This window comes from Hypomesus nipponensis, chromosome 19 (genome assembly GCF_054491055.1).
Source record: "Hypomesus nipponensis isolate SF chromosome 19, ASM5449105v1, whole genome shotgun sequence".
NCBI lineage: Eukaryota > Metazoa > Chordata > Actinopteri > Osmeriformes > Osmeridae > Hypomesus > Hypomesus nipponensis.
The window spans coordinates 4,621,666-4,642,702 of NC_140379.1; the positions used below are offsets into that span (position 1 = coordinate 4,621,666).

At 47.9% G+C, this 21,037-nt stretch overlaps 2 protein-coding genes across 2 annotated transcripts in view; both read right to left on the reverse strand.

Moving 5' to 3' along the window:
• myo5aa (myosin VAa) overlaps window positions 1-18,043 on the reverse strand; it is a 35,109-nt gene extending 17,066 nt beyond the window's left edge. The window contains exons 1-14 of the mRNA XM_084682672.1: window positions 17,457-18,043; window positions 8,691-8,801; window positions 8,058-8,229; window positions 7,675-7,819; window positions 7,091-7,247; window positions 5,869-6,012; window positions 3,886-3,967; window positions 3,153-3,260; window positions 2,685-2,791; window positions 1,819-2,084; window positions 1,647-1,728; window positions 1,381-1,521; window positions 1,167-1,292; window positions 554-637 (exon numbers count right to left, since the gene is read on the reverse strand). Coding sequence (XP_084538798.1) covers window positions 554-637; window positions 1,167-1,292; window positions 1,381-1,521; window positions 1,647-1,728; window positions 1,819-2,084; window positions 2,685-2,791; window positions 3,153-3,260; window positions 3,886-3,967; window positions 5,869-6,012; window positions 7,091-7,247; window positions 7,675-7,819; window positions 8,058-8,229; window positions 8,691-8,801; window positions 17,457-17,483 — 1,752 coding nt within the window. The 5' untranslated portion in view covers window positions 17,484-18,043. The remainder of the gene's footprint in view (window positions 1-553; window positions 638-1,166; window positions 1,293-1,380; window positions 1,522-1,646; window positions 1,729-1,818; window positions 2,085-2,684; window positions 2,792-3,152; window positions 3,261-3,885; window positions 3,968-5,868; window positions 6,013-7,090; window positions 7,248-7,674; window positions 7,820-8,057; window positions 8,230-8,690; window positions 8,802-17,456) is intronic.
• An 86-nt stretch (window positions 18,044-18,129) lies between these two features.
• Window positions 18,130-20,945, reverse strand: arpp19a (cAMP-regulated phosphoprotein 19a). The gene is made up of 3 exons (XM_084682671.1): window positions 20,748-20,945; window positions 19,444-19,566; window positions 18,130-19,309 (listed from the first exon to the last, which is right to left on the reverse strand). The coding sequence occupies exons 1-3, from the start codon at window positions 20,805-20,807 to the stop codon at window positions 19,139-19,141; spliced, it is 354 nt and encodes a 117-aa protein (XP_084538797.1). The 5' UTR covers window positions 20,808-20,945; the 3' UTR covers window positions 18,130-19,138.
• Window positions 20,946-21,037: the final 92 nt, after the last annotated feature.

The following is a 21,037-nucleotide window of genomic DNA, read 5'->3' on the forward strand; positions in this document are numbered from 1 at the left end:
AAGGCTCAGGCCTTTGTGGTTGTACAACGTTTATCCTCCCCAGGAACAAAACACACACAGCATGTTTTTTTTTTGCAGAATCAGATATAATCAAGTATATGTACGAGCAGCATCAGTGTGTGTGTGTGTGTGTTGGGGGGGGGGGGGGGGCATGACTGAATGTGCTCACTACGCCAAAAAGGATTTAATGCTGCAGTTTAAGCCAATAACTTAATTGAATGACATGACCACAAATCCCTTAATGGTCCAGTTTACACAGCGTGGGCCCTGCATGCACCCTGCTGAGTCACCATACACAGTCCTGCCTCAGACACCCTAACCCAAACCCAACCCCTTTCTCTCTCATGGCTGCCCTCTCAACGGGGACAGAAGATAGCACCACCATATTCATCCTGAACTACAGAGGGCGCTGTTTCTCCTCCACCTCCCCCCCCCCCCCTCCCCAAGAGAATGTGTTCCACCTTGCTTTCTGTCAGATGACATCACTCCTGGACTGGGTGGATGAGTCGATGACAGGTTGGCGGAGTCATGTGTGTGTGTGTGTGTGACCTACCTTGCTGGCCTTTAAAACGTTGATCTGCTCCTCGTTCACTGTGTCTTTGTTCTTCGCCAGGAAGCCATCACACTGGTATTCCACCTGACACACACACACACACAAACAGACACACTGAGTATTCTACATGCATACACATACATAACATCTTCCTGTCGTTAAGACTTTCAAATTAAGATTTGATGAAAACTGTGTGTTTGAGCCAATAACCAGAATAGGCTTCATGGCCTCTTGCAAACGTGAAGGAGGTTAGGAGAGAGATTGGAGAAGGATGCTACGTCCCCCTTTAGGAACTTGATCTGGTCTAAAACCAGCCAGAGCAATACCGGCTCAGCTGGCTAGCAATCAACATACATCACACTCACACAAATCATACAGCAATACACACACACACATTTCGTACACCCTCAGTATATTTGGTTACGAGAGGTGACATTCTGACAGAGAAGTCTCACCCCTTCTCTAGTGCACGATGAACCCTGTCCTCCGAAGTCAAGTTGTGTCTCTCACCCACGAAAAACCTTTCCCCAACAACCACAGAGGAACTCTGTCTACAGGCCCAGGAGGCTACAGGAGGCAGGGCTGTGCCCAAAAGGTATCGCAAAAAAGGCACCTTGTCAGCAAAGTGCTGGATGATGAAGGCCTTGTTGGACATGCGGGGCTTCTCAAACAGGCTGCACGTCTTCAGGTGAGTGTTGTACAGCTTCTGGGCCCACGAGTCGTCAGAACCCTTGGGCATCTGGACCGGGCAAGACACACAGAGTCAGGCGTGCAGATGGTGAAAAAGACGGGTCACTTCCTGTGGGGGTTGTGTCTGCGTGTTTTACCTTGCACTCCTCGTCCAGCAGGTCCAGGATCCCCATCTTGGACTCGATGAGGTTGATGCAGGGCTGGTTGTCATAGAAGTCGATCAGAGTCCAGGGGATCTGCTCCCTCATGTACTCCTCCTGCTCCAGCTTAAACACATGCTGTTCTCACACACACACACACACACACACACGCACACGCACACAGGGATCGGTTGCATTTGGACTGTCAAAGTCAAAGTGCTCTTCCACAACCACAACACAAAATCAAGCCCCCCACAGCTCACCATGTTAAACTGCTGCTGGAGCTTCTCATTGGCATAGTTGATACAGAACTGCTCGAAGCTGTTGATCTCAAACGTCTCGAAACTGAGTGCGAGACAAGAGAACAGGCCGTCAAAAACACTCTGATAAACACAAAAGAAGCTGTCCCCGTCCACCCAGGAACCCCAACCCTACCCGTAGATGTCCAGAACCCCTATAAAGGAGTGTTGCTTCTGGGTGGCATGCAGGGACTTATTGACATGCTCCACTATCCAGTTGAAGAGCTTGGCATAGATGTGCTTGGCCAGGGCATCGCGGGCGTTGGTGGCCTGCAGCCGGGGGATGGGCTTGATGTACGTCTCCGTGGCCGTCTTCAGCTTCTTGTGGCACAGCCAATGGGACATGTCCTGGTAGGTCACGCCCACCAGATCGCAGAAAGCCGTCAGGTGTTGGTTACTGGGCTGTGGGAAGGACGGAGGGGAACACACAGTTGAAGCTCGGGGGGGGTAAAAAAAAAAAAAAAAGCGTCCGCTGAATGAATCGATGTGTAAATGTGGTGTCAGTTGTGGGTGAGGGTGTACAGAGGGGTGTATAGGGGGGGGTACAGGTGTGACAGGGGGGTGTACAGGGGGGTGTATAGGGGGGGTACAGTTGTGACAGGGGGGGTACAGTTGTGACAGGGGGGGTACAGGTGTGACAGGGGGGTGTACAGGGGGGTGTATGGGGGGGGTACAGGTGTGACAGGGGGGGTACAGGGGGGTGTATAGGGGGGTGTATAGGGGGGTGTATAGGGGGGGTACAGTTGTGACAGGTGTGACAGGGGGGTGTACAGGGGGGGTACAGGGGGGTGTATAGGGGGGGGTACAAGTTTGACAGGGGGGGTACAGGGGGGTGTATAGGGGGGGGTACAGGTGTGACAGGGGGGGTACAGGGGGGTGTATAGGGGGGGTACAGGTGTGACAGGGGGGGTACAGGGGGTTGTACAGTGGGGGTACAGGGGGGTGTACAGGTGTGACAGGGGGGTGTACGGGGGGGTACAGGTGTGACGCGTGTCTCCTCACAGGTATGACGCTGCTGTCCGAGTCTCGGTCCTTCACCTCCACGTTGCCCAGATGCAAGATGGCTGCCAGCACCTGGAACAGCCCCATCTGGTAGGACTCATTAATGCCTGCAGGGAGGGGGGAGGTGAGCCACACGCACACACACACACTTCTCAGTCCCCGGCTAATCGTCTGGAACTGTGGGAAATTGAATGACGAAAACACATCCTGTCTCTTAGACACACGCAGCAACAGGCAAACAGATCTCAGATTGTTGTTGGCCGAGCATGAGGCAATCAACTGACATTTTACTGCTGGGTTCTCTTTGGTGACCTTTCTGCTCCACATGGGCGTAAAGAGCAGAATGTCTGTGTGCATCAGTCTGGGAGCGGGGGACATTTCCTTGCAGTTGAGGTGAAGGATCTTCACTAGTGAACCTCTTGGTGTATGTGTGTGTGTGTGTGTTCGTGGTCTGTCTTTGTGCCATACCTAGCAGTGTAAAAGCATGGCGGGTGGTGCTCAACTCCTTGGCGTCGTCCACTCCGTCGATGACAGGGTTGCGTCCTTGCTTGGTGAACAGGAAGTCATCCGCACTGCCTGGAGGGGGGAGGAGGGAGGAGGTATTGCAAAGGACAGAAACGGGTCTCCATGTCCAGGAGTCACACAGTCACACAGTCTGCTGACCGGCCGATACACCTGTCACAGTGGTGACTGGCTCAGATAATGACATGTTTGATTAATGGAAACACAAAACACACTTATTCAAAACACTCACTTGAACACATTCACACACACACACACACACACACACACAAACACACACAGCCTTAGCCCAAATTTAAGCAACCATAGTCTGTTGCCTGGCAACAGAGGGCCTAATATTACCGTGACAACCCCTCCATTTACCAAGCCTCACTTAATCAGTGCACCAGCAAAAAGAAGACACAGGCTGGCAGTGTGTGTGTGTGTGCGTGTGTGTTTGTGTGTGTGTGTGTGTGGAGGAGCAGGTGTGTCTTCTCAGTGGGAGTTTTCTGATGAGGAAAAGCCAGAACAACTCGATGACTAAGAGACACAGAGACAGGCCAGGCCTGAAACATCCAGCCACCAGAACCAGGAAACCACTGAACAATCACACAAAACAGACACAAAAAACCCAGACACCATGCACGTTTTAATCCCAGGCTCATGTTACCAAATGCCAGGTTTTGTCAGGACAACTTACTGAGTTTTAACGCCTTTAGCTCTGGCAGGTGGGCAGACGCACACAGCTGGTAGAAGATGTGATAGTTCCTCTCTTCGTCCGCCTGGAAGGACACACAGTGAAAAATCAGTCATTATTACGAGCAATACCCGTCATATCCATTTATCAAATGACTCTGTCATATCAGCGAGTTATTTGTTTGTACATTTCACCCCCACACTGCCCCGGCAGCATGCGGGCACACACACACACACACACACAAACACACACACACGGGGAGGAATGTGACAGAGGCAAACCCTCTTCACATTCCTCATCTGTGGATTTTCAAGGTGTGTGTGTCTGTGTGTGCAGGTGTAACATTTAACTACTCTGATCTAGAGGAGTTTCCCAGCTCCTGTTCCACCTCAACAGAAACCGCACTAGCAGGACACTGAGTAAAGAGACAGGGAGATAACATAGCAGGCTGGGGGGGGGGCAGGGGAGAACCAAGCCATTGAAGGATTGTCACAGGGCTAACACAGGAAGGAGAGAAACCTGGGTATCTGGAAGAAGGAAGTTAGTGCAGCTTACTCGTCTGGTGTACTGTAAAAGATACCTCAGAATGTACCTGGTCAGACTACATAGCTTTGAGTGTAAGTGAGTAAGCAAATTACAATGTACTGTAGGTCTACCAACCCTGAGTTAACACTCAATACCATTCTAATCTAGAATGTGACACCTTCACTACAAATCCTCTTTGGTAGTTGTCGCGTTAAGAGAATACAAGGAGTGTTTGTTGTGTGAACAGCTACTGACTCTTGGTCTCTGCTCTAGATGAAGATATTTAAAAAACAATTTGACAGTAAAAGCAACATTTCTGAGTCAAGGGCTCGAAATTAACGACATACAAAATATTTTTCAAACCTTTAGAAACAGTTTTTTTTTCCACTTTTTTAACAGCATTTTTTCACCCTTTCTAAACTTTTTTTTTTTTTTTTTTACTTTTTTTCCACACACAGTGAAAGGAGAGGAGAGAGGAGGAGAGGGGAGAGGAGACCAGAGAAGCCTAAAACAGAGTAAAGTAAAGCAGAGTACAGAGTCCTCATCATTGATGCAAACCTATTTTTGAAAAATATAATATTTTCAACCTTTCATAACTTTTTGTAGAAAATAATTTTCAAACATTCAGAAACTTTTTTTGAAAACGTTTCCCCAAACTCTTTTTTGACCAAGAATTGTGTTAGCCCCTCCATGAAACAACCAAGAAAATGTGTATTCTATTGTGTATGTATTCACATTGAAATTCAGACATTGATTTCCTTGACTGTTTAGGTTGGTTGAGGGGCAGTTCTATAGGCGTATGTGAAGCCCTCTGTGACATGCTTGCGTGTAAGAAGGGCTATACAAATACATTTGATTTGAGCCCCATAACTGTATGGATTACTTAAATAATGTTGCAAATAACCTAGACCCATGTCAAAATGCAAACACACAAGAACTTACATTTTGGGACAAGACAAGTTCAGTTTGGGACGGTTAATTTTGCACTTCGGGACGGTACTGAGACAGTGAGGAAAAAGTTAGTTGCAAACCCATGATGAAGTCTCTCTACAGCCAGTGAAAAACCAGAGAAACACCAGACTAGAGAAGGACCAGACAGAACAGTGTGACGTGTGAAAAGCTCCTTTGGTCTCCCTCCGGAAAAGGTTAACCTTATTGACCTTTTGTCCTCCAAAAAAGCCAGCTTCTCTCTCTGCATGGCCCCACGCAAACCTGGACGCAGTGGTTTACATCAAGTCATTTAGCAGACGCTCTTATCCAGAGCGACTTACAGTAAGTACAGGGACATTCCCCCCCGAAGCAAGTAGGGTGAAGTGACTTGCCCAAGGGCACAACGTCATTTGGCAAGGCCGGGAATCAAACTCGCAACCTTCAGATTACTAGCCCGATTCCCTAACCGCTCAGCCACCTGACTCCCTGGATGGTGGGTTATATCTCTGCGTGTGTGTTGTTGTTGCTCACCTGAAACACCACTCGAGATTTCTCCAACAGGTAGGTCCTCATGTTTGCTCCAATGATGCGATAGCGTTTGTCAAAGCCAATCTCGATGTACTTCCCAAAACGACTGCTGTTGTCGTTCCGGGTAGTCTTGGCGTTCCCTATTGCCTGACAGGACACACAGAATCAGGGGTCTCTTTAAACTAAATATCAAGCATTTAGCAATTTGAGGTTTTATCAAATGTTTTCCAAGGGGGTGGGTAAGTGGGCTTTGATGTGAGGCTAAGCATTGTGGGGGATGGAGTCCTGCTAGGTTGGCAGAGACAGCAGGAACGTCATCAGCTTCCAGAGTTCAACACACGCACACACACACACACACACACACACGTCTGGCTCGAAATTGAAATGCAAGAAACACTCCCTTACTGCAGGGGAATTCTTACCCAACACACACACACACACACACAAACGTTCTGGCAGGAGGGTTAGAGAGTGTGTGAGGACACGGTGCGCTTGCTGAGCTAAGGGCAAACACACTTTCACTGTTCACTGCAGACAAGGAGGCTTTCAGCCTAGCCGGCAGGTATTCCAGTCTCTCCTTACACAGGCAACACAGTCTCTCTCTCACACTCCTATAGAGGAACACAGTGTGTACCACTGTGTCACGACCAGCTGATGCAATCCTGAATCACACACAGGCACACATACTAATTCATTCTCTATTCTGATTGGACATCCCGTCTTTGCAACACGACCGAAAGAAAGATGCCTATTCATCATGTGAGCTGTGCTCTGATTGGCTGATCCTGCTGGAAGTGCTGGTAGAAAAAGTGATGTCATAGACACAAATAGGAGGGGGGAGGGGTGGCATATGGGCACAGGGGAGATCTTTTCCCGTCCCCTATGACTATATGAGCACACACAGACACACACAGACACACACACACACAGACACTCACACACTGCAGGGAATGCTCTCAACTGACACAGCAGAGGGCAGCCTACAGCAGGGGAACAACAGGAAAAGAAGGGAGGGGGGGGGGGGTGGAGAGGAGGAGAGAAGGAGCAGGAGGAGCGTTCTCTTTTGTCCCGTTCCCCCGGGTTCCTCCTCATCACAGCAATTAGCTGGCTGGGCCTGTGGGAGGGCTGTCTTGAGCTTCAAGGTCTGCATTCGCGCTCGGCACGCCATGTGTAAGCACACAGGCACCTAAACACACGCACGCACACACACACGCACAGTCTTTACCTCCATGATGGGGTTTGAGGCCAGCACCTTCTCCTCCACGTTGGTCTCGCTGGCTGAACCGCTGACGGTGGCAAAGTACCTCATGGCGTACTTGGCCGACACCGTCTTCCCCGCCCCCGACTCCCCGCTGACGATGATGGACTGATTCCTCTCATCCCTGATGGGGCGCAAAGGAACACACACAGAGTGAGACGACTGTGTGTGTGTGTGTGTGTGTGTGCGTGTGTGCGTGTGTGTTATCAGGTTCTCTCCAGTGTAGCAGACTTAATGCATATCGTAGAGCCGAGCTGGGGACAGAAATCAGTGAGGGGTCAAAACGAAAGACCCCCACAGACCGCAAGCGAGTGATGTGTGAATGCTTGTGTGTTTAAAGGACTTTAAAGGAGAGTTGTTACAAGGAGGAGAGAGATAGATATGGGTGGAGAGAGAGAGACCACAAGTGCATTTCTGGATCCATCCTAGCTCAGCTCTGACCTACAAACCTGAGAGATGGAGGAGAGTCCTGCAACAGGAAGAGAGACAGGAAGAGAGACGCGACAGCTTGTACTTGTATAACACACACACACACACACACACACACACACCTGGCCATCTGTTTGTAGGCCTCCTCTGCCACAGCAAAGATGTGTGGGTCCATATCTCCCATGTTCTGTCCGCTGTAAGCGTTGATGATGTCAGAGCCGTAGATGGGCAGGCTCTCATAAGGGTTGATAGCCACCAGCACGATCCCTGCGGGTCAACACAGCAGGGATGAGAGACACGCACCATACACAGCCAGACTGATCCGACAAACTAGGATTAGAGAAACACAAAATGTGTTCGAGTCTGCTGTCCGCACACTTATCTAAGCAACATTTTGCATGATCATGTGTCATTGTGTGCATGCTGGCGTACCACAGCAAACTGGGGTGTGTTATGTTGTGTTGTGTGTGTGTGTGTGTGTGTGGGCTGTTGCATTGAGACCTACCACAGTAGGTGTAGATGAGTTTAGAGTCTATAAAGCGGACTTTGAGGTTGTGCAGCACAGCCGGCTCATGGAGGTAGCTGAGCGCTGTCAGGTCATTCTCCCCCACCAGGATGTCCGGGTTCCGCAGGTGGGGGAGGTTCTTAGTCTTGGGGTCCAACTTGTGCTCAATATTCTGGAGGAGAACGTGAGCATTGAACAGTTTAGTTTAGTAGGGGAACAGCAGACGTCTCCATGGAGTGGGGTTTCAACAGCCCTCCCCCCCCCCCAGCCATCACCTCACAAAGGCTCTGTTTAATCTGTGGAGAGTACTAATGGTGAAACCAATAAGCAATAATGAGATTGGCTTGAGTATGTGTGTGCGTCTCAACCTTTGCCTGTATCAGAAGAGGAAGGCCTCCCTCCCTCCCTCCCTCCCTCCCTCCCTCCCTCCCTCCCTCCCTCCCTCCCTCCCTCCCTCCCTCCCTCCCTCCCTCCCTCCCTCCCTCCCTCCCTCCCTCCCTCCCTCCCTCCCTCCCTCCCTCCCTCCCTCCCTCCCTCCCTCCCTCCCTCCCTCCCTCCCTCCCTCCCTCCCTCCCTCCCTCCCTCCCTCCCTCCCTCCCTCCCTCCCTCCCTCCCTCCCTCCCTCCCTCTCACCGTTCCATCCTCCAGCATGAGCTGCAGGGAGCTGTCGCCATTGTTGTAGTTCTTCGTCAGCTCAGCGGACTTCCACACCTCCTCCGCGTCGGGTACCCACACCCGAGCAAACTACAAAGAATATAGAGAAAGTGACGTTAGAACAGCCAGAGCAATTCTACTTAGCCGGAAAAACACATTCACATTGCAAAACATTCCTGTCCAGTCAACGTTAATACTCAAAACCCACATTAAACATGGCGACCGCGACTCCACTTACACAACATTACAAAAGACTTGCTTGCCAAACCCAATTCCACAACTTCGAGAAAGCAAGCCAACTTTTCTCTGATATATTGGCGAAGCTAGTTCAGGCAGCTAACGACACACAATCACTGCTGGTGTTGGTCTTGTCCTTCCCCACAAGGGACTTAAATTCTGCATGCGATCACAGACCCAGACACACATGCGTTGGAAAGTACCTACATAATATTATTGTGCATTTGCTGCCACCCTCCACCGCCCCCAGCTCCTTGATACAGTCTTAACTAAGAATACTTCTACTTGACTTTAATGTTCTGGGAAACCTTCTGACTTTCCCTGAGACAAGTGCCTGACTGACAGCTAATATTAACCAATGTAAAATCGGCATTAAAGTTACCAACGTGTAATTGGATAGAACGGTGGACCGGTCACTGGATCAACGAACAGCAGACAAACCGATTACCATCGCAATAAATGGTAATACTTGGGAATCTTCACTAAACACGTCTTAAAGCTCAGGCCTGCATCAGGAGAACATTCAGACCCGGTTTCCCAGACTTGGATTAAGCCTAGTCCTAGATTAAACACTTTCAATGGAGATCTTCATGGAAATGTTCTCTTACTTTAGGACTAGGCTTAATCCATGTCTGGGGGAAACTGGGCCTTAGATAATGATCTCAGAAGGTGGGCTGAACCTACCAGTCATGAAAACAACACAGAGTTCAGACAACACACAAACATCATTAGTAATGTGACAAATTAACAAACCTAAGGAATTTCAAGTACTGGACAATTTTGCTCGTTAAATTACAGGCAACATTGTTAAAACATTAAAAGGAATCAACCCCAGACTTTAGGTGGACAATCCCAAACACCGAACACACCCATGTGGAGCGATAGGCCACGCCCCTGCCGCCTCCTGGTTCTGGGTCAGCAAGCCCCGTGGCCAGATCCAGTCAGCTGACCAGAGACATGTGAAACACACTGATGAGAACAGACTCAGTCACATGGTTGAGGAATCCAGCGAACAGCCCAGACACACACACACAGACACGGCAGCCTCACTCAACATGGTGTTGAAGAAAGGGTGTATGTGGAAGCAGTTTGAACTTTCAACCATACACACACACACACACACACACACACACACACAGCAGCTCCACTCAACATGGTGTAGAAGAGTGTCTGTGAGTGTGAGCCGTCTGAACCTCCACACACACACACACACACACAATACTGGACTTAAGCAACCAGAAGATCGTCTCACCCAGCTGAATAACCAATCAGCATCATCCTATTCTGTTTACAGTTTGATGATCTGCATTACAAACTGCTCCATTAACCTTCAGCACTGGCCATACCCACAATCAGCTTCATCCATACAGTCTGCGGCTGGAGTCAGACACACAATCAGCCTGGGCTGGGTGCTGGGGAGTGGTGTGCCATTAAGAGCCCATACATGTATTTATTTAGCAGACTCTTTATTCCAAAGCGACACACTGCTCTGGGACTGAACCCAGGATCAAATGTAGGCCCCTAATGGATGGAGCCAGCCATAAGGGCTAGTCTATGATCAATCCCAACAGAACAGGGCACTGAAGACCATTCAAAAGCAATGTTTAATTTCAGATTACTTCCTTGTTTAAAAATGAAAACTGATCTATGTATCAATGGGAAATCAGAGAGCAAAATCATGTGAAGGTACAGACTACTAACATTTTAAGTGGTGGTTATCTGTTTTACAACGTCTTGCCACACTGTAATGATGCTACGTGTGCGACACATGAATGACTGTACAATGAAATGTAGCCATGGTTGTCATCACACAAGCATAGTGTAAACGCTGGGACAGCATTGGCTAAGGAAAACAAGCTGTCTCCTGATTGGTAGGATGTGTTAAGATGGCTGCCAGGGGCCCGGTTTATAGAAGCTGCCCCGGGAAAGTCACACAGACGGGAAAAGTGTTAGTCTGGATTTACGCTAAACAAGTTCCTAAAGTAGGAAAGCCTTTCCTGAAGTGTTATAATCTGACCGTTAAGAACCGGGTTCTTATGTCAGATTGTGTTTGTTAGCCAGAGTTCTCAGAACGCTACACTCACCCATGACTCGAGACCAACACAGTTCAATAGCAAGGCACAGCTAACCTTCCAAGAACATCCAGAAGGCCCTCCATGAACATTCACAGCAATACTCTGTGGAAAAGTCTGGCGTTCATCCTGTTGCGTAAATGCAACAGAGTTCAGAAAGAGCACAGAAAGACTTCATTGTAAAATGTACAGCAGAGTTTGACGGGTTGCGTCATATTATATCAGCCCAGGAGCCACATTTCAGATACAAGTTCTTAGTTCTCAGACATAATCAACCATTTGTGTGTGTGAGTAGGAGAGCCTCAAGAAAAAGGCTTGTTAGTGGCGTGTGTGTGTGTGTTTGACTAACACTGAGGTGAAAAGAGAGAGCAGCAATTGGCCAAGCTCTTACTGGGTTCCAGGAGCCTGAACACAGGTCTGGTCTCTCCTAGCTGAGCCAGCTGCAGCACTGCAGCATCTCCTTCTCCCCCTTTATTTACCCGTTTCCCAGAGGAGGAGCGCTGAAGCGAGGGAGGGAGGGCGCGCTCAGGGAGGGGAGGGTCGGGGGTACTCTCAGGTGGAGACTTGAACCAGAGGTTACAGGAGGCCGAGCACCTGCTGCCCAGCTGACTGGCTCCACGTGCAGGTCAGGACCAGACGTGCTCAGCTGGGTACAGGAGCACAATGCCCAGCCTGGGTGTGCTCTCAGAATGATACCCATCCTGCTTTCCTCCATCTGGTCATGCAGCCTATCCTTCTCTTTCCTACGCCCCTTCACAGACACGCATCACCTGTTCCTCATGGAGAGAGGCCCGAGCACAGGCTCCTAGCCACAGAGAGAGAGAGAGAGAGAGAGAGAGAGAGAGAGAGAGAGAGAGAGAGAGAGAGAGAGAGAGAGAGAGAGAGAGAGAGAGAGAGAGAGAGAGAGAGAGAGAGAGAGAGAGAGAGAGAGAGAGAGAGAGAGAGAGAGAGAGAGAGAGGTGCTGTAAAAATAGCACAGCTTGCACTGAGTAACATCACACCCACTGAGGCATCACAACACTGCTGAGCACACTTCCTGATCCTCCTAACACACACACACGATCCACCTCACACACTGGGGTGTGTGTGAAGAGGAGAAGAGACACCAGAGAGGAGAAGAGGAGAAGAATGTGTTTGTTGGCTGAGCTACATATGCTGCCCCTCAAGTAGTCACAACCTTCTCCCTTTCCTTCCTCCCTTACCGTGCTGAGGAGGAGGGGGAAAGGGAAACAACTAGAAATGAAGAGTGGAACGTAAGTGTGTGTGTGTAGTGTGAGTGTGTAGTGTGTGTGTGTGTGTGAGTGTGAGTGTGTAGTGTGTGTGAGAGAGAGATTGGGTAGAGCCGCGGTGGGATTGAGTCATATTTATAGACCAGTGCATCTCCTGGGTCAGAGAACAGAGGAGACTTGAAGGGTAACATTCAAGCTGCCATCACACACACACACACACACACACACACACACACACACACACACGGTCAAAAGCAAGCACTCAGAGGAGAGAGAGAGATTGTGATGAGTCAGAGAGACCCGCCCTGTCTGCCACATGGCCGAGTGGTTCACATAAGACGGGAGGAGGAGGAGGAGGAGAGATGGAGGAAGGAGAGAAAAGGGGGGATTATCCTCCTTGTGACATCAAGCCTCATGGCCTGAGGCCATCAGGCCTCAGTATCTCAATCATCTCTCACACACACACACACACCACTTCTGTGACCTCCATCTGCCGGAGTACCCAAGAGGACCGATGACTTATGATGATTTATGCAGACTAGCTATATATTTCTGACAATATTCATGTCATGCCAACTGCAATTCCAAACCTCCTAAGAGCCTAAACTGCAAATCTGGGCATTCATTCAGGTTGTGACAAGCGATCCTAACTAAAGAGACTAAGGATCAGAGACAGGATTACTAGTGGCTCTGGCTAATCCTGTTGCAGTGATCTACAGCTCTACTTCGTTACACACCAGCATAGTAAACACTACGGCACTAACCCTCCAGCAGGTGAACAACCTTGTCACTGTGACATGCTCCTATCAGCATAGCTACCATGAATGAACCGCCGCAAAAGCCACACCCCTGTCACACCTCAGAAGTGCATGTCGATGTACCCAATTCCAAATCATAGCTGTGGCCCTTCCAGGCTCTTGGGCAGATCTGAAAGGATCAGGGGGATCAAAGGCTAGGTGGAGCTACTATTGTTAGTTGGGGGGGGTGTCGAGTTAGTTTAGAACAGGGCCACAGCAACAGATTGATGGCGTAGGAGAGAAGGTGAGGTAAGGAGAGGGTTCAACAGAGCAGAGCAGAAGAACCAATGACAGGACGAGGAGGGGGAAAGGGGCGAGGCGGCAGCAATCAGAAGTGCTCACAGCCCACAGGAGATTAGAGAGACTTAACCTTCTGACACCAAGCGGGGGGCTTTCACTTGTGGCAGAGGCAAGACCTCTGCTATCCTCTGTACTGTATCTATGGACTCTTCTACTCACACTGACTATTGTCTTCACCTCAACCCTAACACTCAACATGCCTGCAAACAAGTGAGAACATGGGACTCCAGGTAGCCATCTAGATCCGAGTTTATTTATAGGCTGCCAGAAGGCAAGGAGTAATTCCTTTTGCAAATCATCCATACTTGTCAGATCTCCGCTTATGGCTGAAGACCTTGGATGTGTCCTGGTTTGATTGCACGGTGAGGAACCCAAACAGCATGTTGGTCAGCTTTCCCATCGAAGCCAGGCCCCTCATCACATGACCAGAGGTCATCACATGACTCGGGACTCGTGAGAATCGGCTGTTTGTCTCCCAAGCGCTCGTTCACTTCTGCTGCTGAGCACAGAGGCTTAGAGAGCTGTGGGAGGATGAGAAGATTTGATATCAAGGTTTGAGAGTTGTTCAGTTTCCTACTAGATGACTGAACCATCCCAGTGGCCCCGGTGCCAAACCAGAGCAAAGTCTCTTACCAAGACCTTGGATGCTACAGTGGCACTAATTACATTAGCAAACAGCCAGTTGGCAGCTGGCACCAAGACTCAGCAAGTCAAGTTCAGCCCAGTCCAGTACAGCATATCTGAGTCTTGAAAGACAGTTCTCAATGGAGGTCTTCCAGATCCAACCTGAATGTCAGAAACAGCACACAAAGACCGAAAGTCTTGCTAATTGCTGCCACAGACCCCTTCTATTTAGACTTAAATCAGGGTTCCATGGTCACACATGTATTAGCAGCTGCATACAACCTGTCTTTCCTCTGACTACCTAATCTACCTACAGGAGTTCCTCGCAAACTGTTCTCCACTCAGCTTGGGTCTTCCCCCTCGTCTCTGCCACCAGTTGGGAGTTTAAAGAAAGACATTTTTATGTTTATTCTTGCTCACAAAACAGCCCCTCTCCCTGAAGGGGAGTCTAATGAGCCGTGTCATCCCAGCATGTGCCTCCTCATCCCCCGCCGAGCTGTAGGGTGTGTCGCGTCTGGAGATCCATGTTCTCTCTGACAGAAAGACCCATTTCCACACCAACATAAAAGCCCCTCTAGCACATCAACACTAACTTTCTTTGTCACCCTCAAAAGTTGTTTGTGAAGTTGAAAGAGTTTTAAAAAGACTGAACCCAAAGGCTTACCTTGACAAACATAAAATCCAGCTCCTGGTTCATCTTTGCTGGCGGTCAGCCTCTATCTCATGCTCCCAGCACACCTCCTACCACACACCACAGAACCGGTGGTCTCGTTGAGCAGCCTAGGTCCTTAAGTTCCAGACCGATGAGGCATTCCCATTGTGTCTGCTGAGCGCCTAGCATTCCCTGCTGCTCTCATCTGTCCAACCCCTCTGGAACGGCCTGCCCCTGGCATTGGACAACCCTGATGTCAATCAAACCTCAGTTCTCCTAAGCCCGCCACAGCACTCAGTCACATGAGTCCTGAGGCAACTCAGACTTTAAATTGTCGTGGTTTCCCACAAACAGATGCAGCTCTTCACTTCAGATGCTCAAGTTAGTTGCACAAACACACGCCAGTGGTGGTCCTGCAACAGGGGGGGGGCAGGCGAGGGTGACAGACATACCAGGGTGGACACAAACGCAGTATGGTGGCAGAATTACCATAACCAGGTTACCGTGGTAATCGAATGCACATGCTCTCCATCAGTGCTAGAGGGGAAAAAAACAACACACACACACACAGTTACGTGATAACGCATGTTCACACAGATCCACACTTAGTAAAGGGGATTGCGTAGTTGTGTGTGGAGCCAGTGCTGTTTAGGGCCAATTGTTGATTCACTGAATAAAACAGCTGACAGGCTCTGTTGGGCCCAAACATGACTTCCTTAGAGGACAACCAGGGCCAGTTACAGCTAGTGGATAGTAAACCCATGTCAAGCATGGAGTGTTTTCAACTGACAACAAAACAACTGAACACCTGCTGGAATGACAGATTTGTAGACAACTTGTAGGCTTTCTCATCTATCCAGTCAGATTGGGGACATTTAAAGAACGTTCGTTTTTTTGAGTGGAAAATACTTAGTCTCCTACTATGTACTGTCATTTTCTAAAGCATAATGTATGGCCTATATAAGTGCACTATTGTTAGTGAGCAGCAACAATCTTAGTCTTCCTCTCTTTCTCCCTCACTATAGTGTTTTTTCTCCCGGGGGTTGAGGGCAGACAGGAGTCAAACCTAGCTACCACGCCACGTGTGTGTGTGGTAACTGAGTGCATTCATGTTGATGTGAGCATGCGTATGTTTGCTGGGTATTGAGTATTCAGACTCAGAGACCCTCTGAAGAGTTTTATTAGGCAGAGCCAGACACACAAAGAACAGAGTGTTCTCCCAGGCCTTGTGCACGGAAGGCAAAATCACAAATAGTGGACTGACATCAGAACATGACCTTAACGAATAACCTGCTTCCTCGTTCCCAACATGTGACACGACTTGAGAGAAGTGACCGTGGCCACAATGACCCCCCCGTCACTCTTCCAAAGACATCAGAAGTCCAGTGTGATAGACTGAGAGATGAAAGCTTGCATATGAAGGCTTTAATATCAAAGCAGCTCAGTCAAAGCCATTAAAAATATACTGTATGTAGCTCATATATAGGAGACCTGTGCATGTACACACACACACACATATTCTCCCTCGTCCACACACACTGCATCTCTATATGAACTCTATTCAGGCTGAACACACCAGCTGGCAACGTGGGGGATGGGTGTTACGTCTCTCTCTCTCTCTCTCTCTCTCTCTCTCTCTCTCTCTCTCTCTCTCTCTCTCTCTCTCTCTCTCTCTCTCTCTCTCTCTCTCTCTCTCTCTCTCTCTCTCTCTCTCTCTCTCTCTCTCTCTCTCTCTCTCTCTCTCTCTCTCTCTCTCTCTCTCTCTCTCTCTCTCTCTCTCTCTCTCTCTCACACACACACACACAACCTTTCAAATGTCTTCTTCCATTTGAAAATGCCGCTGAAGATAAGAAAGGAAAAAAGCCAACAACGATGCATTCTTCTTTGTGGAACGATATGTACACATATTATTCATTGTTGACAGTTTAATAGGTCTATTGAACTCTGAAAATGAATGCCATACCCCATTTAGGGCTGAAGGATTTGCGCAACCAACCGATATTCCTTCGCTCACACCATTCCATCGGTTTAGAGCTTCAGAATCAGACCGCAAACTCAAAACAACCAGCAGTGTCGTCAGCGAAGCTCTGACGTCACCATTGGTCGCAGCATCTCACTCTGCATCAGCGGTACCCAAACGACTAGCTAACATACGAACGAACCGAGCTCGGATTAAAGTCTAATATGTACTGACATCCTCAGGGAAACAAAATATGGGCTTAATTGCTTTAATGATAGCCATCGATGTCTTAATGTTTTATTCATCGTAACAAGAAATATACAAATCCTACCCATACCACGCAGCATTCATTTTGCATCATTTTAGATTTTCCCTATAGGCTACAAAAATATATTTCTCGAGTCTATATCTACAACCACTCATTTATACACACTGAAATGGTAACGATTACTGTTAGTTTCTTATAATGTCCATGCTACATAAAAGTCATCTTTAATGATACTGAATATGAAAGAAAGGCCCCTTGGCGACCGCCGCGCCTTTGCCGCTTTGTCAGCTGCACCCATTTTAACATTAAACCGAAGGCTATATTTAGACATTGCACTCAAACATACTTGGCAACCAGTATATCTTCTGCAGGATCGCTGTTTTAAATGCATTTCATTCATTCAAAGATCATTCTTTACCAGTCACCAGCAAACTACAGACTGCCGTGGGCGAGGATTTGACTGACAATTTCCTTGCTTGGTTAAATATTATTTTCTTGTTTCGACAGAACGAAATTGCGAGTATTGACATTCAACTGTGCTGCAATGAAGCGATATTACAGAATCAGTTACCCCGTAGCCTATAGATTTAATCAACTCGATTTTACCTTTGTGTACAGCTCCGACGCTGCCATGATGGTCGCTGTGTCCTCTCAAATCTCGACTGGAATATCAGGACACCACAAAGCATGAAAGTTGTGCTTACATGCAGGATATAAAATCGTTTCAGACAACGTTAGTCCTCAGTGCGAAGCCCCTATCGGCATCATACCTGAAAAGCTCAATATTTTGGAATCCCTCTGTGCATTCTGGGTATGAGATGGGTAAAATTACTCAGTAAAACACGGCAGTTTTATTGGTCTGGAAAACATAGAAAACGGCGCCACTCAGTGGCCGCGGAACGCCACTGCTGTGGTACAGCTAAATTATAATCAGGGCACTGGTGCTCTCATCTGTATTATTCCAGTTTTCACTTGCAGGTCATTGCAGTTTTAGTACCCAATGTTGGATTAAATCAATAGGATGCCAAATAGGTTTTCTGATGGTTTGAGTTATTTGAACTCCTGCATTTCTACATGCCAGTGAGAATGTCTGCATTTGACACTGTTGTTTCTGCATGCAAGAAAGTGTTGACAATTATATCAACCTGAATTGAAGGCATGTCAAATTTACACATACCTTATACAGTAAACGGGGAATAACGTGCACTAAGAGGTGTAAAATGTAAGCATATTCTGATAACTAGATACCATAGTCAATACACAGGAACACAACAATGAAGACATTTGTGCAAAACTATTTTATTTACAAAACAAAACGGCACAAAGTGACAGCAGGGCAGTCATGTACATGCACAGCTTCGACAGACGATGTAGTGCTTAAAACCCATCAACCACACCTGCACTACGACCTCTCTCAGCCAGTTTTCGCCTACCACCTGGTGGACTCATATCTCACCTGAGTGCGTGTGTGAATGAATGAATGGATGGACGAATGGGCAGATAAAATGAATGACGTCCCAGGTTAGTTTGGAGCAATAAATGCCTTTAGGGGCCCTAAGTCACACATGCACTTTCATACACCTCTCTGGCCCTAACCAGTTGGTCCACCAGTGTCTCTCAATGCTTTCATGTGAACACGCCAACAGACCAGTCTGGTCATTGCCATAATCAAGGGTTAGACTCAATCACTCAAGCACATTACAGCATCATTTCGATGAGGACATACAGTGAATAATACAATGATTCTAATGTAAAACATTCTAAAACTCTGCCTCCACTCAAAACACTAGTAAATATGTACACTTTCAACTACGGGACCGTAGATGACACTGAAAACCTTTCTGAGATGGTGCAGCTTGTGCCAATCAACGCACCAAAGCCACTGACAACAGCGTTACAACACGGTGCTCTGCGACAGGGGAGCAGGGTCATAATAGTCGGTTCACTTCCAACACACAGGTGTTCTTTCTTTCAGTGTAAAAACAAACAAAAAAAGAAGGAACAGAGAAATGGATGGATGAGGAGTGGGGGATGAAGAATAGTCTGTGAGAGCGATACAGGAAAAGGAGGGGGGGGGGGGGGGGAGGTCAGGTACAGTGCCAGGGACAGGGCTAGGGGTGGTAAAATGGCAGCCAGTTCAGTAGCCATTAGGGGGAGCGCCCTCTTGGGCAAGGTCAGGGCTAAAAGTGGAGGGAAGGCTTGGTGCTAGGGAGTAGTGTAGGGGTGGGGCTGAGAAGGGTAGTATGTATATAGACTTAGGGATCTGGGACAGTGGCTGCATGTTTGTATCAGCCGGCGAGTTTACTGGCCACCAGGGAGGGTTTCCTCTGGGGCAGGTCCTGGGGGGTGGGAATGTGGTCCCCTGTGATCTCGGCCTTCTCTGTCGTGGCGGCAGGCAGCTGCTTATTCTTTATCTTGGCTTTGGCCATGTTGTAGTCACCGGAGTCAAAATACTTTTGCTGCAAAAAGAAAGAGAGGGAGGTTGATGTGCGGATGTAGTGTCATTCATGAGAAATCGGTGTGCGTTCTTTAAAAATGTGATAATAGGATTGAAATAACAGGTTTGAAATAATGCGGTAGTGGGTTGACTAACCCCCTTCTGTAGGCGTTTACGAAGCAAGTCAGAGCCCCCAGGTTTGTGCCCCAGATTTGGGTAGCGAGCCTTCAGTTTGGCCTCCTCTGCCTTTTCAGGGTGGATCACCATATCCTCCATGTCCTGAAAAAAACATACATAACATATCACATACCTCATAATTACAGGTGAAAGGGAGCACTGCAATACAATGTAAATGTTTAACTATAAATTAAGAGCTATGTGAACGAGGTAGCTTGGACAGCCTCGTCACAGTGGTCTATGATGAGGCCTAGATTCACACTTCTGCGCTATTTCCAAGGCATAGCGAGCAGTCGCCTACTGTACTACCGATGTTTTAGCACTGCGACTACCTAGGGAGTAACAGTTCTCATGTGATCCGTAGAGACTTTACACAACAACACGAGTTTACTGGCTTTGTGTATAGGCTGAAAATGTGGAAATACTGGAGGATTTGACAGCTACAACGGCAGTAATCTGGTAGTAATGACCAAGCCTATTTGTTAGCATGAGATGACACAATGTTACTATCCAAGTTTCCAACGCCCGAGGGGTTAATCAGATCAATCTTGAATATTGAAATATACCACTAAGCTATATGTTTATCAACAAGCAGCAGCTTGCTACCACACCAAAACAAACAAGAAACATGATAGTAAACGTCACTTACCTCTTGTTTAGATAGGTATCTAGCGGGCTCATAATAGCTAGCTACATGCCAAACTAGCTTGTAGGTATTGATAACGGACGCTTGCTAATAGATCAACAGGACTTTTGTTGACTGGCTGACGCGTAAACTGACAAGTATAAACTGTGTTCGTATGTTGTAGCAGATAGGTTGTTGATGATAAAATAACCACTTAGCTAACAATAACTGAGAACAATTACTAATTCTAATCAGCCTTGCTTCTTTTTGCTGGGGCGAATTCTTTCAGCTAGCTAGAGCTAACTAGCGTTACATGACATACCTGGATTCCGTTTCCAGATACAAAGACAACGACTACAAAATATTACGAGCATTTCTATACATTTCCCAATCTGCCTCTTCTAGTAAATTCATAGCAAGCTAAATTACGAGCCAACACCCTACAATGTCAATGCCAGGTTAGAATGTTGCGGTGACATTCTGGTCATAGCGTTCTAGGCAGTTAGCTACCTTGCTAACCTCTGCTAGCGTACTGAATAGCTTATGGCTATTCTAGCAACCCAAACGGGGTAGCTCCGCTATAGCAAGCTATTAGCTAGGTAGCCTAGCTAGCTCGCTAACATGGGCTAGCTAAGTAGCACAAGCGTTTAAAACTTACTTTGTTATCTTCAACCAGTGCCTCCTCACCCGTCCGTGTTCCTTCAATTTCTTCAGACATCTTTGGTTAACCTTAACCCCCAAGAAAACGCAAAAAATGCGCAAATTCTGAAGGCAATCAAAAATCTCTGCCTCGGTGTTCTGTCCCCATACAGTACAAATCCTCACCGACCGCTGACTCCCGCACAAATATGGCTGTCAAGAGATATTACGTCACTACTGTTGCAAAAGAAAGAAACTTCAAGAAATCTATCCAAAGCAAAATGATAAACGTGAAGCATTCTTTATTTT